The sequence below is a fragment of the Protopterus annectens genome, chromosome 2.part1 (assembly GCF_019279795.1).
Source record: "Protopterus annectens isolate FY-2018-M chromosome 2.part1, PAN1.0, whole genome shotgun sequence".
Classification (NCBI taxonomy): Eukaryota; Metazoa; Chordata; order Ceratodontiformes; family Protopteridae; genus Protopterus; species Protopterus annectens.
Genome location: NC_056729.1, coordinates 288756796 through 288774867, shown reverse-complemented (window position 1 = coordinate 288774867; position 18072 = coordinate 288756796). Strand labels below are relative to the sequence as shown.

At 38.1% G+C, this 18072-nt stretch overlaps 1 protein-coding gene across 4 annotated transcripts in view; it reads right to left on the bottom strand.

Moving 5' to 3' along the window:
• The window catches only part of CFI (complement factor I), a 790564-nt gene that overhangs the window by 106639 nt on the left and 665853 nt on the right, over nucleotides 1–18072 (bottom strand). For all 4 annotated transcript variants that reach the window (XM_044062133.1, XM_044062135.1, XM_044062134.1 and 1 more), the window contains one exon: nucleotides 15549–15652. In XM_044062133.1, the coding sequence (XP_043918068.1) occupies nucleotides 15549–15652 (104 nt within the window). The remainder of the gene's footprint in view (nucleotides 1–15548; nucleotides 15653–18072) is intronic.

The window sequence follows — 18072 nt, the reverse complement described above, 5'->3', positions numbered from 1 at the left end:
TGTACTCTTAATCAATGCGTGTTTACTGTACTAGCCGCTGATGAATGTAACCAAATGACTGAATAAAATGCTCTTTCAACTGTATTGTTATAGCTCCTTATAGCATATTTACCTTTTGCTCCTTTCTTGGCCTTGAATCTGTACCTTATTAACTTATTGACTCTGTACCGTACTTTATTAATATGTGTATTATATTTACTGTATTTGCTGTACTAATCTTTGTGGAGCTTTTCTCCCCGAGCCTCTGCTGAAGATGGGATCCATGTCCAGTAGGACTTTCCAAGTAAACAAATGTAAAATAAATAAATAATAAATACAAATATCCTTTGTGCTGTCATATATCTTTTAAAAATCAGTTCTTTTAACTTTTTAAGTGATTAAGAGAAATAGTAAAGATTGCCCCTGGTATCTAGTTCTCCTCCCATGTATTACAGACTTTCATTAATACTTATAAAGGGTCCTTGGTGTCTAGTGCCCCTCTTCCATATTATGAACTTCCATTAACAGTTATAAAGTGTTCCTGTTGTCTAGTGCCCCCCTTCCATTATGCATTTCCATGGATATTTTTAAAGTGACCCTGATGTCTGGTGCCTTCCATATTACTTGTTTTGCTCAGTAACCTAGGGGAGTTGAGACATGCTAGGCAACTCGTCCTGTTACCCACACATATTCTGACATTCATGCAGGCATTTGCACGTGCAAGCACACACACCCTCACACACACACACACACACACACACACACACACACACACACACACACACACACACACACACACACTCTCTCTTTTTCTCTCACCCTGTCATACATATACACCCACTCACACATCCCCCACCACTACTTTTCCACAGACACCTACCTGATCTTACCTTTTACATAGTCTCTCCACTGAGTATAATGAGTGATTTCAGTTTTTTTGCTGTGTACATTAACACACAGTTCATGCCGATTTATGCATCTGTAGGTGCACTCATCAGGCCATCTTAGTCTGAGTCAGTGAAACCCACTACACCGAGAAGTACAGGTGATAGTATGGGGTTGACAGTCCTATGACTCACAGCAGATACTGCATCGTCAGAATTCTGAGTTATGGTCAAGGGCCATAAACCGAGCAAGTCAACTATAATTTTTATAATACTAGTACAGAATATGTATTGGTTTGGATGACTGGCTTAACATCAAACCAACATTCACGGAAACTACTTTTGCAAAAATGAATAAGCAAATGCATAAAAATAATTAGCTGCCATGAAAAACACAGAAACAGCATTTTTTTGCATGTGGCAAGCTAGGATACAACTTTTGTGTGAAGGGTTGTATCCCTACATCTTCTCATGTTGCAATGTACCAACGCTGACATCATACAATTTGGAGAGGTAACAACTAACTTCCTTGACCTTACCTGTCCACAATCTCATTCAAAGAAGAAGCTATATTTCAACAAAACATAGGACTCCATGAAACTAATTAGGTGACTGCCATTTTGTCAGGGCCTAAATAACTCCAAGGAATCTTTTAGTTTTATGAATATGACTTCATTGAAGCCTGTAAGGATTGAAGCTAGAAGATTAAACAGGATTTTTTTTATTATTTATTTAGACAGGAGAATTTTTTTTATGTGGAATCATTGTGCCTCCACAACCTTTAACTAATATAACTAACTGTGAGCTTATCTGAACTCAGTTTAAGTTACATTACAAGCAGAGTTGCCCATTCTGTCCTAGATTCTGACTCCTGTTATACTGATAAAAGTTTTCTCACTTTTTCATTTAAATCCCACAAATGCCAGAAAGGGCTGCTAATTTACTTACACATTGTAAGTACATTGTTCATCTAAGAATGTCTAGTGTTGTCTAGTTCCCCCCTTCCATTATGGATTTCCATTGATATTTTTAAAGTGACCCTGATGTCTAGTGCCTTCCATATTACTTGTTTTGCTCAGTAACCCAGGGGAGTTAAGACATGCTAGGCAACTCCTCCTGTTACCCACACACATTCTGACATTCATGCATACACTTGCAGCACATACACACACACACACACACACACACACACACACACACACACACACACACACACACACACACACACACACACACACACACACACACACGCACACACACACACACACACACACACACACACACACACACACACACACACACACACACACACACACACACACACACACACACACTCTCTCTTTCTCTCTCACCCTGTCATACATATACACCCACTCACGCATCCCCCACCACTAGTTTTCCACAGACACCTACCTGATCTTACCTTTTACATAGTCTCTCCATTGAGTATAATGAGGGATTTCAGCTTTTCTGCTGTGTACATTAACACACAGGTCATGCCGATTTATGCATTTGTAGGTGCATTCATCAGGCCATCTTAGTCTGAATCAGTGAAACCCACTACACTGAGAAGTACAGGTGATAGTATGGGGTTGACAGTCCTATGACTCACAGCAGATACTGCATTGTCAGAATTCTGAGATATGGTCAAGGGCCATAATCCGAGCAAGTCAACTATAATTTCTATAATACTAGTACAGAATATGTATTGGTTTGGATGACTGGCTTAACATCAAACCAGCATTCACGGAAACTACTTTTGCAAAAATGAATAAGCAAATGCATAAAAATAATTAGCTGCCATGAAAAACACAGAAACAGCATTTTTTGCATGTGAAAAGCTAGGATACAACTTTTGTGTGAAGGGCTGTATCCCTACATCTTCTCATGTTGAAATGTACTAACTCTGACATCATACAATTTGGAGAGGTAACAAGTAACTTCCTTGAACTTACCTCTCCACAATCTCATTTAGAGAAGAAGCCATATTTCAACAAAACATAGGACTCCATAAAACTAATTAGATGACTGCCATTTTATCAGGGCCTAAATTAACTCCAAAGAATCCTTTAGTTTTATGAATATGACTAAATTGAAGCCTGTAAGAATTGAAGCTAGAAGATTAAACAGGAATTTTTTATTATTTTTTTAGACAGGAGAATTTTGTGTCCTTTTTACCTTTGTGTGGATTAAAATACTACTTCTGAATTATCGTGTTTGGTTTCTGGCAACTGGATGAGTGGTTTTTATGGTGTTACTGGTTTCGTTTTACTACTCTGCACAATTTTGCTGTTCTTATAACTAATATAACTAACTGTTAGAAAAATATGTACTTAAACATATATGTAGTGCTAGTTTAGAAACAGTATAATATGTAATGCATTTGATTCTATTTAACAATATGGCAGTAGAAATGATCTTGCATGTAATTGCTTGAAGCTTAGCTGCAGTGTGGTTAACCTCTGACCCTGGCAGTAGCCAGCTCAGCAGGCTTATGTCTTTCAGCAATTATTATCTGCTGGGTTAGAGAGAAATAAATATGTATGCATGTATATCTTTCTTCCTTCCACCGAGAAGGATGGCCTTGTGAGCTCTATCGAAGATAGAGTACAGCTGCTTACCAGAGAGACAAAGGAACGTATTAAGAAATGAACTGACTATTGTATTCGAACCGGCCCGGAACCTTGAAAGAAGCAACATTTACAGAAAGACATTGTAATTGACCAGGTGCCTTGCAAGGCTGTGTTATTCTCATGGGAAAGTTTTTAAAAAGTATAACCTCGGCACTTTCTTATGAATAGAATATTGTAGACTGTTATGATGTAGGTGCCCTGTGACTGACCACGTCAGTAAGGTGAGCACAGCTTGAATGTATAGTGTATTTAAAGAAGTTTACTTCCTGTATCATGTTAGTCAAAACTCTATACTTGTTTTGTATAGTTTTTTGCCTCCTAGTGTACACTAGTAAAGAAACGTTATTTGAACTTGAGCTTCCTGTGTTATTGACTGTCATTTTGAAAAGCCTAATGATTTTTACAGTCTGATTTTAACAATTTATTTGACATTTTGGTCCTTCTTAGCCGGAATTCCCTTGGTAAGCTACAGGTCAGAGTGCATGGGTGGTAATAAATCTGCACAGGAGAAGCTGCCAAAATGGTTCTTCTTAAAGTGAAAAGACCTCCGACTGAATTGTTGTGTGTAAAGAGGCTGTCCACTTTCTGATCTGTGGCTGAAGAGTGGAAAACTGGACCCCAAGAAGAAAAATATGCAGTCATAAACGGGAGGCTCAGGTAAGAAGAATTTCCCTCTTTGTCTTTGTTTTAGATCAGGGACCAGGTTACAGTGTACTGTTGTTAAGATTTGTGATAGCAGGTCGAGAATGAATTGAAGTACTGTATATTTGGTCATAGATCAGGGGAAAAACAGAGCAAAGTAAACAGTCATTCTAGACACTACTGTGGATACAGGGAAGAAGATACCACGTGGTACAAGAGAAGGGTTACGTAACAGTCTTTTTTAAGACATGGGAAATCAGTGCACTGAGAGATCACGAGATCCGCCCCTAACGGATAATGTGAAGTATATGCAATTGCAGTGAGCAGATAATGTGAGATATTATACAAAATGTGTTAACAAATATGAATTTGATGGTAAACTAGATAAACTTTCACTAGTTAAACTCCTTAAACAGCTTAAATCTGATGCAGGAGGTCAGGCAAAAAAGCAGCACCAACTAGGCATACCTCAAGCACACAGGTGGATTGAGGAAGCAAATTGTAGAAAAACAGAAGCTTAGAAATTCAAAAACATTTTTTTAAACAACATAGTGAAAGGTCTGACAGACAGAATCTCTGAGAAATGAAAACTTAAAGCAGACTGAACTTGCATTAATCAATGCATACAACAGGAAAATGAGACAATGGATGGATATTATGCTAGATTATTAGAATGCTTTAAACAACAATTAAAAAAATGCATTTTTAAAAGGTTGCATTGCCTCTATCAGTAGCTTTATTACAAAGCATATGATAGATCACTGAACAAGCAGGCTGCAAGCCTTACTTGAGTATGCTAGACATGCTGAAAGACACTTTAATAGTAAAAGAAAAAAGGGCACAAGTCTTCACTGCTGAAGTCGGAGCTGAAGTATTTGTATTACAGTCAGGTAAAAGGGCATCTAGCTAGGGACTGTAAACAAAATAAGAAAGCAATGACAGAAGACAAAGGAGATGAGGACTGACTATATGATAGTGATAACAACCAAAAATCATCAGGAAAGGTTAATAAACAAAAAGAAAATGTGAATGTAGTAGAGGGAATAAAGGAAGTACAAACAGATGTAGAGGATAAAAATGGAAATGAAATTTTAGATTTAGCATTGTTGAGCCTGGAGCTCTACCTAGCAGATAAAAACCAGAAGTGACACTTCTGGTGGAGGGAAGGGAAGTCAAATTCTTGTGTGACTCAGGAGCGTCACGGACTTTGATACACCCCTCCAAGTTACCAGAACATTCTGAATCACCTGATTATATATTAGTAAAAGCAGCAAATGGACAACTATACAGGGAACCACTCTCCCATAATATAGCAATAACTGACCCTGTTTCAGGTATGACTCAGAAAAGTAAAATTGTAGTTTCTGCAAAATATCCAGTAAACTTACTGGGAAGAGACCTTGTGCAGATATTTGGCATAGCAGTAGTTCCCACCATGCAGGGTATGGAGGCACAAAGACAAATGGATGCTTTTGTGGTGTGATCAGAGGGTGAAGCCTATTATTGGTACAGCCAGGACCTAGTTACTGGTCCAGGGGCAGTAACCAAAGAACTGATGAATGTAGCCATCAGCAAGGTACCCTCCCTTGACACTGATCAGCAGCATTTGTTACATTGTACTCTATACTACTGTAGCACACCAGGACCTGATAAGGAATATGAGCAAGAATTGTTCAAAAATCCTGCTGACAGATTAATATTACGAACTTTATATTGGGATACTGAGGAAAACAGTGTAGTAAGCTGTTCATTACCTCAGGAATTCGTGAAATTGTATAAGTCCAATAGACTGCCACATGTCAGCTTGACAAAAAACAAAAATGTTAAATGGGCAGACTTAGAAAAAAGGTAACAAAATGGGAAAACAGACTGATTTAGAACTGTCAGGACAAGGGATACAAAAACAAAAACTGAATTGGTTGACACAGACACATACAGCTGTACACTTGCAATCTAGTGAGGACAGCTGATTAGCATTTTTATTAAAAGGAAAAGAAGAGGCCTTGCGTAAAATTCCAACAACTCTGTGGTCAACAGGGAAGTTAGATGTAGGGCTTATTCAAACAGCAGGACCAGTTACAATTACCCCAAAGTCAGCTTTTAGACCACAGAAAAGACAATACCTTTTGAAAAAGGATGCAGAAGTAGGAATTAAGCCTATAATAGCAGCATTACTCAAAAAAGGAGTACTGGTAGAATCTCCTGATTCACCATGTGATACACCCCTATTTCCTGTTAAAAAAGCAAACGGGGAATGGCAGATGGTACAAGATTTACAAGCTGTAAATAATGCAGTAATACCTAGGGCACCTACGGTGCCAGACCCACACACTTTATTGAATGATTTAAAGCCACAACAGAAGTATTTTACCGTGGTAGATATAAGCAATGCTTTCTTTTCAATACCTATACATCCAGATAGTCAGTATTGGTTTGCTTTTACATTTCAGGGTAACAGATACACCTATACTCGACTACCACAGGGATACTGTGAAAGTCCAACAATATTTGCACAGGAGATGGCTAGCAACCTGGCGGGATTTACCCCACCAGAAGGTAGTCAAATTCTACTTTATGTAAATGACATCTTGCTAGCAGCACCCAGCAGCAGTGCAGGGTGGATACAGTAGCATTATTAAAATTTTTAGCAATACAAGGACACAAAGTAAACAAAAGTAAGTTACAACTTTGGAAAAAACAGGTTAGATACCTGGGATATGTGATATCCAATAAAGGTAGAATACTAGATAAAGGAAAAAAGAGAGGAAAAAAAAAAAAAACAGCAATTTTGCAAGCACCCAAACCAACAACTAAGAAAGAAATAATGTCTTTCTTAGGTACAACTAATTTTTGTTGGAGCTGGGTACCAAATTATTTTACAATGGAGAACAGAAGCAGAAATGGCTTTCTGCAGGTTGAAGCAGTTAATAGCGTCTTCATTAGTTTTAGGACTTCCAAATTATCACAAACGGTTCTTTCAGACCGTAGATTGTAAGCAAGGGTACATGACATCAGTATTAAAGCAACAACATGGGGATAAGCAATGCCCCATAGCTTACTATTCATCACAGTTAGACCCAGTGGTGCAATCTTTGCCTCACTGTGTACAAGCAGTAGTTGCAGCAGCAATGGCAGTGCAGGCTTCAGCCTCAGTGGTGTTATTCCACCCTCTCACATTGAGAATGCCTCATGCAGTTGCAATAATTCTGCTACAAAAAAAAAAAATGGCATACCTTTCTCCTGCTAGACATCTTTCATGTATAACTATACTGCTGAGCCAACCTCATATGACAATTGAACGATGTATGACATTACTTCCAACTCCTGCGGTGGGCACACCACACAGCTGCCTGCAGGAAATTGAACAGTTAGCTTTACCTAGACAAGATCTTACAGATATGCCCTTGAATAATGCTGAGGTGACATATTACGTAGATGGCTCATGCAGAAGGGGTCCTACAGGGAAGAATCTGGTGAGGTATGAAGTAGTTACAGACACTGAAATTTTAGAAGCACAAACTTTGCCACACAACTTGTATGCTCAAGCAGCAGAACTGGTAGCTTTGACAAGAGCATGTACTTTAGCAGAAGGCAAGAAAGTGAACATATGTACTGATAGTCAGTATGCTTTTTCTACAGTACATGTATTTGCACAACAATGAAAAAATAGAGGAATGATTACATCCAGTGGAAAACCTATTAATCATGCGCAATTTATTTTGGAGCTATTAGAATCTATTCAGTTACCTACCAAAGTAGCTATTTGTAAATGTGTAGCTCATACAAAACAACAGGATAAGATTTCAAAAGGTAATGCACGAGCTGATGCAGCTGCAAAGCAAGCAGCCTCAGACTCAGAAACTTTATTTTTAAATGAGGAATTACAACCCTCTGAGATTTTAGATTTAGACATGTTAAAAACAATGCAAATGCTTACTACAAAAGCAGAAAAACAAAAATGGGTAAAACAAGGTGCAATTTTTGAGAATGGACTATACATTTCCAAAGGGAAAAAAACAATATTGCCGTCTAATTTATTTAGATATGCAGCTTTGTTGAGCCATGGGCAGAGCCATGTCTCAACAGGGGGGATGGTACAGTTAGTAAAATAGAATATTCCAAACATATGGATACATAAATTATACAACAAAATTTTGTGCAGCTTGTCATACTTGTAACAAGCACCATGCACAAGGAGCATTTAAAAACAAGCAAGGAAGTTTTCCTATACCACCATACCCATTCCACACTATTTGTATGGATTTCTTAGAATTAAATAAATGTAAAGGGTTTGACTCCCTCTAAAATGTTTTTTGGGAGAGCATATTATGTGCCTCAGTGGAAAGCTCTCATGCCTGCAGAGCAGGAGGCTAACAGTTCATTAGCTAATTATATAAAGAAACTGTTAATGAACAAATCTGTTTTGCAGTTTAACTCTTTTTCAGATGAAAGACAGAACAAACCGGTAAAGAACTTTCAATTTGATACAAGGGCAAAATGGCCAAGAGTAAAGCAAATGGAAAAGCAGAGCAACCCCAGAACTATTGCATAATTATTTTGTTGGCTGTGCATTTGTTGAGTATAAGTGTGACAATTTTTTCTCTTATTGTGTTTTTTTCCTGCATTCAACCACACGAGTGAAAGTGAGAAGACGTGATGAACTGTTTATAGACTGGCATCCAAACTTTAACACATACCTGGCCATGAAACGTGTGTATGCAGAGACTATGAACATTTCAAATTGCTGGGTTTGTACAGCTATACCAACAGCATATAAAAGACTGTTAATGTCCGCTGTCCCTCTGGGGATAAATGAGACTTGGAAAAATTTGTTTTTGATACAGGAACTGTGAGATCATAGGACAAAATAGCTTTATTTTTACCTGTCACACAAAAAGGAGTTGTATGTTTCTACAAAAGTGATACCCTCCAGGTGGGCTGGAGTAATTGTAATATAACAATGTCTTATAAATGTTACATTAAAGTCAGAAGTGGGGGTACTGTTTGTAATACTAACTATGATTCATATCTGAGTTCAATGAAAACTACATTAAATGCAGTACGTGACAATCCAGTCTTAACTAAACAATTGTCTATTAAAGATAGGAAAATGTTTCATGCAGGGATAACACATATTAGTACCAAAGTAATGATTTTATTTGTGGGAAAAAGGCATATGAATGGTTACCTGAGAATTGGTCCGGCAGTTGTTTTTTGGTTATCTGGTTCCAGCAATAAGACATACTGCAGAATTACCTTTGGGTAAGATACGAAATGTAAGGAAACAGCTCGAAAAATCTGAAGGTCCAGTTAAGAAACCTGTGAATCCAGTTGGGAAGATCGAAGCTGGTTGGAAAGACCATAATTCAGTAAAAGACAAAAATAAATTGACTCATATGGACTTGGGCAACAGTGTTATATCCTGGGCAGGAATACTACCAGCCTATGGAGCAGTCAAATCGATCTGGGAGCTGAGGAAGCTGTCAAGATTTCTCTAATAATGAGTAATGCAACTTTTTCCGCCCTAGAATTGGTGACTGATGAACTGAATGCAATGAGAACTGTTGTGCTACAAAATCGAATGGCTCTTTACTTCACCCTAGCGGCAAGAGGTGGTACACGAAGAAGAATGCTGTGCTTTTATCCCTGAGAATCGTCACGAGACAAATAATCACCTAGAGGTAATTCAGCAAGTATCAGCAATGACTAAACCAGGCCCAAACCCACTGACGGACTTTTTCCAGAATCTGTTTGGGGGTGAGGTTCCATCCTATTGAACATTTTAATTGCTATTTGTGTGGGTATACTCCTAATGGGAGCATGTGTTTACTGTGGAATTTCCTGCATGAAAAGATTAATCAAAGATTTTGTTGATATATTTGTTATTGAAACTTTTTACCAAGATTTTGAAATTGAAAGATTGATTTCAGATGATGCTTTTTCTGAAGTATAGATTAAATGACTTGTCTAGTTAAAAGTTCCAGAGAGGAAGAGGCTAGGGAATGAAACAATATTGTTTATGTTTCTGAATAGAATAAAAAGCATTAAAAGGAGGGAGAATGTTAGAAAAATATGTACTTAAACATATATGTAGTGCTAGTTTAGAAACAGTATAATATGTAATGCATTTGATTCTATTTAACAATATGGCAGTAGAAATGATCTTGCATGTAATTGCTTGAAGCTTAGCTGCAGTGTGGTTAACCTCTGACCCTGGCAGTAGCCAGCTCAGCAGGCTTATGTCTTTCAGCAATTATTATCTGCTGGGTTAGAGAGAAATAAATATGTATGCATGTATATCTTTCTTCCTTCCACCGAGAAGGATGGCCTTGTGAGCTCTATCGAAGATAGAGTACAGCTGCTTACCAGAGAGACAAAGGAACGTATTAAGAAATGAACTGACTATTGTATTCGAACCGGCCTGGAACCTTGAAAGAAGCAACATTTACAGAAAGACATTGTAATTGACCAGGTGCCTTGCAAGGCTGAGTTATTCTCATGGGAAAGTTTTTAAAAAGTATAACCTCAGCACTTTCTTATGAATAGAATATTGTAGACTGTTATGATGTAGGTGCCCTGTGACTGACCACGTCAGTAAGGTGGGCACAGCTTGAATGTACAGTGTATTTAAAGAAGTTTACTTCCTGTATCATGTTAGTCAAAACTCTATACTTGTTTTGTATAGTTTTTTGCCTCCTAGTGTACACTAGTAAAGAAACGTTATTTGAACTTGAGCTTCCTGTGTTATTGACTGTCATTTTGAAAAGCCTAATGATTTTTACAGTCTGATTTTAACAATTTATTTGACACTAACTGTAAGCTTATCTGAACTCAGGTTAAGTTACATTACAAGCAGAGTTGCCCATTCTGTCCCAGATTCTGATTCCTGTTATACTGATCAAAGTTTTCTCACTTTTTCATTTAAAACCCACAAATGCCAGAAAGGGCTTCTAATTTACTTACATATTGTAAGTACATTGTTTGTCTAAGAATGTCAATACTGATGATACAGGTTAGCCAGATGCCTAAAACTTATCAGATGCTTTTCATTTGAGAGATGCAGATTGCAAGACCGAAGTCACATGGTTAGATGGTTGATCCACTGTGAAGCTTGGATCATTCCTAAATGTACTTTGACAGTCAGGGTAAAAGTGTACATTGCTGCAGGGAGCAGTATTCCCTTATCCTAATTACATTGATCTTGTGTCTTGTAACTTGTGTCTCCTTAACTGTACATACTAGTCTGAACTTTGAAAGCTGCCCTTGTGGCATTGGTCTTTTGTATGTTTGTAGTCATGTTTGTGCTTGCAAAAAGCAATAGCTTTCTAGTGGTTTTAGAACCTCCACTAGATTTTATATTCATGTTATTTTCATAAACGGTTTACCATCATCCTACTTTTTAGCACCACAGTTTTTCTTTCATGCCTCAGACCTCTAAGTTTCTTTCCATCCAATAAATCAGGGTCATGAATGCCTAAGTGCAGAACATTTTTTTTCTATGTGGTAACAAGGAAGGGGAATTGCTATAATTAAGGATATTATTAACAGGTTAGTCATTACCTTCCAGCTCTAAGTCTGCAATTTAGGACTGCTATCTACTACAAAATGTGCCATGTATACCCACAGGAATATTTAATAATTCTGAAGTAATTAAATCCAAAATCTGCTTCAGCTGTTTCAAACAACACAGACTGAGTGGGATTCATTAAGGTACTGTGAGGTATTCACTTCTCTGTACACCTTGTGGTAACATTTCCCAATACACCAACCATCCAAACACGGTGCTGCACAGTCCTCTGCCACCAAGATGTGCAGCCCTGTGTAGGGCTGGCTCTGTGGCTGTGCTGAATGCTAATGAAGGATTCTGGTGAGAAAGGCATATGCTTATTAGCTATGTGCTCTCTATTCCTAGATCTGCATCCAGGAAGGCTACCCCACCATGTTGCAGTCCTGAAAAAAGACAAAAGGCTGTGTTCAGCCTCTTGCCATGAATGTGGTACAGAGATCAGGGTGTTGGGAGAACCACTACACCACAAGGAATTAATCTTAAAGACTCATAATGACTCTAATGGCACTAATAGCAGTACAGGAATTGGGAATGGGGTTGGAATAGATTACCAAGGATTACTCGTAAAGTGTGGAAATGGCACCAGTGGCAGTACTGCGATTTTGGGGTGGGAATGCACTAGACCAACACAGCTTAGTCTTAAAGTGTCAAAATGTCACCAACAGCAAAATGGGGATTGGGGTGATGGAACCACTAGACACTGGGAATAATTAAAGCAAGCACTGCAACAGCAGCAACAGCGCAATGGGGTATTGGAGTTAGGGGAATACACTAAACTGCCAGGCATGGCACTTAAATGTAAATGTCATAATGCCACCGGCAGCAGTATGGGGATCAGGGGTGGAGAGTACACTAGACTACCAGGTCATAATAGATAGGTGCCATAATGGAACTATAACCAGGATGGGGGAACCACAGGATGGCAGACAGGTTAATGACAGGTATGGGGATTTCGGTATTTGTGTGTTCATGTACTGTGTACTTGTGTACAAATGAAAGTGATATAATGGGGAATGCCACTACCTACATGAGCAGCAGTTTACTGCTACAACATGCAGATCAGCAATGATCTATATATTATGGTAGTAAATGCAATTCATAGACATGCAAATGAGGCCTCACCATATTATTGCTAACACACCTCTGAATCGCAAAAAGGCATGTTGTGGGAGAAGGGCCTTTTTAGCATGAGCTGTATGGCTCATGCTAGGCCCTTTAATGAATACCCAGAATTATGAATTATACTACAAAGATATCACATGGACTAGTATAGTCTACAAGGCAGAGAAATAAGAAGTAAACAGTTAATAACTTTGTCCAATACAGATATAATTTCAACAGTGTTAATTTGCACAGTGCTACATTTCTCTTAACAAGTAATTTAATTATCTGAAAAGCGTTCAGACAATCCAGAAATAAACAGCTATAGCTAGTGTTATCTAGACAAAAATAAACACATTGTATTTATATTTATTTATATATTAAGGGAGATTCACTAACGTAAGATTCTCCAAATCCTAACTAAGAATGTTGTCCCATCCCCCCACAAAAATATATAACTTGTGCTGAGGTGCTATGATCTCATATTTGGTTATATTTACTTAGAAAGGGCAAGGGAATATTTTCCCAGCATTGGAGGTGATCAGATTGTTTGTCTAACAGTGCAAACAGCTTTCGGTTGCTGAAAATATTCAGCAAATAGAATACATATTATATACAGTAAATGTCTGAGTAGATATGGTCCTCCAAATTCTGTTAGCATGAGGGGAAAATGTGTTCTGCCTTTTATTGAGTGCCATCCATTTATCTGATGTACATTTGGCTGCTGACCGACTTTTCAAAATAAACTTGTTGAAGGGACATGCTTGCCAATGTCAGTATTACCAACTGTGTGCACAGTGCCATGTGCATGCATTTGTGCTGAGCTGAAAGGGGAATAATGCCTCCTCAATTTTTTAAGTAGAAATTCAAAGTAGAAATGCAACAGTTTGAGGAGGCACATTTTCTTCATGATCCACACCAAACAATATACACAATGCCCCCTTAAGCAAAAGCACATAATGAGTTCCCTACCATCTAACACAAAACCCAAACACAGCAATGGTAAGGATGCTGCACACACATTTGTACATACTTATATAAAAGGGAATTGTACCTTTTCAAACTACTTTCTTGTTATTTTTTTTGAAAGGGAAATGATTTGAGAAGGTACTTTTCCTTCATGGTCTGCATCAAGCACTCACCAAAACAATAAATGACAAACGCCCCGCTCTCTATTACCTGACTCAAAACACCCAAGGAAATTATTTTATTTCTACTATGGGAAAGTATCAGGTACAGTATCCTTTCCTGCCTTGCAGGGTATTACAGTCCCTTTTCTAGGAGTCAACAACTTGACCACTCTTACAAAGGCTGTAGTTGAAAGATGTGATCCATCCCACCTACCCCTTAATTCAATGTTACAGTGGCAACAGAGCACAGAAGTATTTTCAACCTAGTCTTTTCCTGCTCTGCACAGAAGGGAGTGTTGATGTGGCAATGATCCATAGCCTAGCTACATATCAATGAGTCTTTTAACCTACAGGACTCTCAACAATAGTGAAACTGGTCAGATTCCATATGGTGTATCTAAGTAGCACAAATAGTGTCTTGAGATGCATACATAGTACTATCCGCTCTACTGAATATTCCATAGACTTGTAGGAGGTTGATGAATTTGATACCTTGCAAATCCTACAGCATCAGCATCAGCAGTAGAATTGGTCACATTCAGTGAAATATTTTCAACTCTGCTTGTTAGCAGATGGAATGCCAATAGTAGCACTATCTCTGCATATTTACAAGTGTGTGCATGTGTGTGTGTGTGTGTGTGTGTGTGTGTGTGTGTGTGTATGTGTGTGTGTATATATATATATATATATATATATATATATATTTATATATATATATATATATATATATATATATATATATATATATATACATATATATAGCTTCACCCCCCACACTCCCCTTACTTAAATATACCAACTCCGAGACTGCACTACATTGTGAAAAGGGAAATCTTCCCGTTCCACACTGTATGGAGATCTCCATTCAGTCGGATCAAACTTTTACAATTTTGAACATATGGTTTCAGCCATACAAGGATCGAACTTGTAAAAGTTCGATCTACCGAAGGGGACCCATATATACATATAGAGAGAGAGAGATAGCGATGTTGCTGTGACTGGGCATGGGCAACCTCATATTCCAGCAAAACAGGCTTGTGCATTTAATACCCATTCCTTACTACATTATGTCATATATTGCACACAGAATTGCTCCATACCAGTGGCAATAAGCCAATGTGCCAGGAGAAGACACAACCAGCATCTGAAAGCATGTCCTTGGTGGAATTGTTCATATGCAGAAAAGTGTGTTCCTGCAAAATAGATTTTTATTTATCATTTGTTAACCAAGAAAGTCCAACTTGGAACAAAGCCAATTTTCAGCAGTGGCCCTGGAAGAAATGCTCCAGATGCATGTCTTTGCAATGGGGGAAGAAACCAGAATACCTGGAGAAAACTCACACAAATGCAGGGAGGACATGCAGACTCTACACAGAAGGCACCCAACTAAGAACCGAACCGGAGAACCTCTTGCTGTGCGACGACAACACTACCGCTGCACCATCCTGATCTTTGCATTTTTATTTAAGAAATGCTATTTACTCATTCCACACATTTCACCCTAGGTTTCTATTTCTTCGGTAGCAGTGCACTTTAAATTATTTAATTACAGACTGGTGAATTAGAAATGGTTTGAATATTTCACTGAAAAAAATGGAAGAAGTCAACATACCTTACACAGTGAGCAGCAGTAAGAATCCAACATCCACCAATGTAGACTCCACCACAATTTACTTCTCCTTCTTCATCAATGGCCACTTGCCAAGGGAACTGCCCCTATTGAAATAAAAACATAATGTTATAATCAAAAGACTAGCTAAGGATAACACAAAAATCAAACACTCACATGACTGTCTTGAACCAAAGTATACATTTAGCCATTATGCTCAGAACTGAAATGTGAACCTCAAACTACTTTTGTTTTCAACAGATTTCAATATTTAAGTGTAATAAGCAGCACTCTGTCAGGGACATATCTATTGTACAATAGTAGAGCTGTGTTTACCACTGCATCTGCTTAAACAGGTGAATACAGAACCATAGCATGTTGCAATTTCTGTGCATATGATTACTGGATGTATCTGTTTTATTTTAGACACTTTTCATATTACTGATTAATTTACACAGTCAAATTTGCATTCTATTTTATTTTTGTTTTGTTTTTTTTGCCAAGTATAATTTGTATTATGGATAACAGAAAAGCAAGCTTAACTCATAACTGTAGACAGGACTCATAAAACCTTACAGCACATAGTCCAAACTATTCCATGTTACTCCATTGTAATGTTCTTCAAGAAATTTTTACTAAAATAATTTTGAACAGTATTTAGTAAACCAGAATAAGTCTTTATGAATTCTTTGTCTTTATTAAGTAGGTATGGCCTAAAAGGTCAAATACTTGAAGACAGGTGACCTGGGGATATTGGTCTGCTCAAATAACTTGCTTAAAGTCAAAAAGTGTGCATGCTGAGTTAGTGTCATTCAAACTCATGTCTACACAATACAGCTTGTTTAATAGTGACATCTTGTAAAAACTTGCTTTAACAGCAACAGTCCATGAAGCTTTTACAGACCTGTGCTTTTCATGCCTGCTTCTAGAAGTCTGTGTCCACTAGTGAAGTACAGATACAAGAAATATTTTCAATGCTGCTTTTTATATCAATCCTAAGCCTAGAATCTTATGTCTGCCAGTTGTGGCCTCTTTATTTTACTCTGCCCATAATATTGAACTTGACCTTTTTATTTTGCCTTCTTATCATCCTGTGCACAGATACCTCACATCTTATTTCCCTCCATTGTCCAGTGTATGCACCTATGCCTTTCTAGTCTTTCCATGCAGGGCAACCTCTCCATCCTATTTATCATCCTGGTAATACAGTTATACCTTCCTAACCAGCATTATAGATCTTTCGCTACACAGCTTCTTTTATTAGTTTACTTTCCTTCTTTTTCCCTCCTTTTACCTATTCTTTTGTCCTAACAACCCTGAAGCTTCTCTCACCTTCCCTGCTTCAAAACTTCCTGTTGTTCTTCTCTGTTCTTGTAAATGCCTTCACTGCTCCTGTAAACTCCAACAGCTTTAGCTCCATCTTTGAAAGCCTCTTAAATATGCCACATACTCTCCACAAATTCTCTGAACCATACACCCGTACTATATCCTGCAATGTGACTGAACTTTCCCTCTAACTGCATACAAAGGCATACATCTGGAGCATTTCTCCCTAGGTCTTCACTGAATATTGGCTCATTCCAAGTCAGACTTTTCCAGTAAACAAATGTTAAATAAAATAAATAAAAATATACTTCTTCTCTTCCTGGTAACATGTCCTAGCCTCATGTTCATGTGACATCCCTACTCTGGGTCAGTATTCATGGAGCCTGAATCCTTACCACTGGCACTGGAAAAGGACACTCACTTGGAACAAAAATGGATACACACAATATTTCAATGTGCAGCTGTCTGTATCAAGCACAATTTCCATTAAGAGCACACAGGGAACACACTCAGTCTGGGGTCTGGGTTTCACTATCTGTCTCCCTCCAGGTTCCCAGTAAGACTCCCCACTGGCACAGCTATAGAGATGAGACCTCAGCTGAGTGTCCAAGCTAAGTTCTCCACCACTCTCTCTGTGAAACAAGTGCTTTGTGTCCCTGCTCCAAGCAGCTGACATACACACTCTTTGACATTTGATTTTTCACACACACACACACACACACACACACACACACACACACACACACACACACACACACACACACACACACACACACACATACCTGGGAAAGGCTGGCACAGATTTACTAGCTATGCCCCTTCTGCCCAGACTATAAGGTAGTTACACTGCCACCAGACACTCCAAAGCCAGCTACTCCAATGCTCTTACAAGGGTACCCAATTATACTGAGTGAAATTAATATTAATAAAAATGGTAATCTGACCAACAGCAAGGCTTTCAGGAGCAGCCAGAGCTGTTGCCAAATGTATATAAGTACTCTCAGAGATAAAAATATTCTCTAAAAGTCCAGCCACAATGAAAAGTTTAAATATATTTAATAATAAATAAGAAAAGAACATGAAAATACTAAATATCTATTTACAGGAAACAGAGTTTCAATCGCAAGAAATATTAAAAATAACACAGGTGGACAGGTTCACACAGTTACAGAAAAACAATACTTAACTAATCTCACTACAT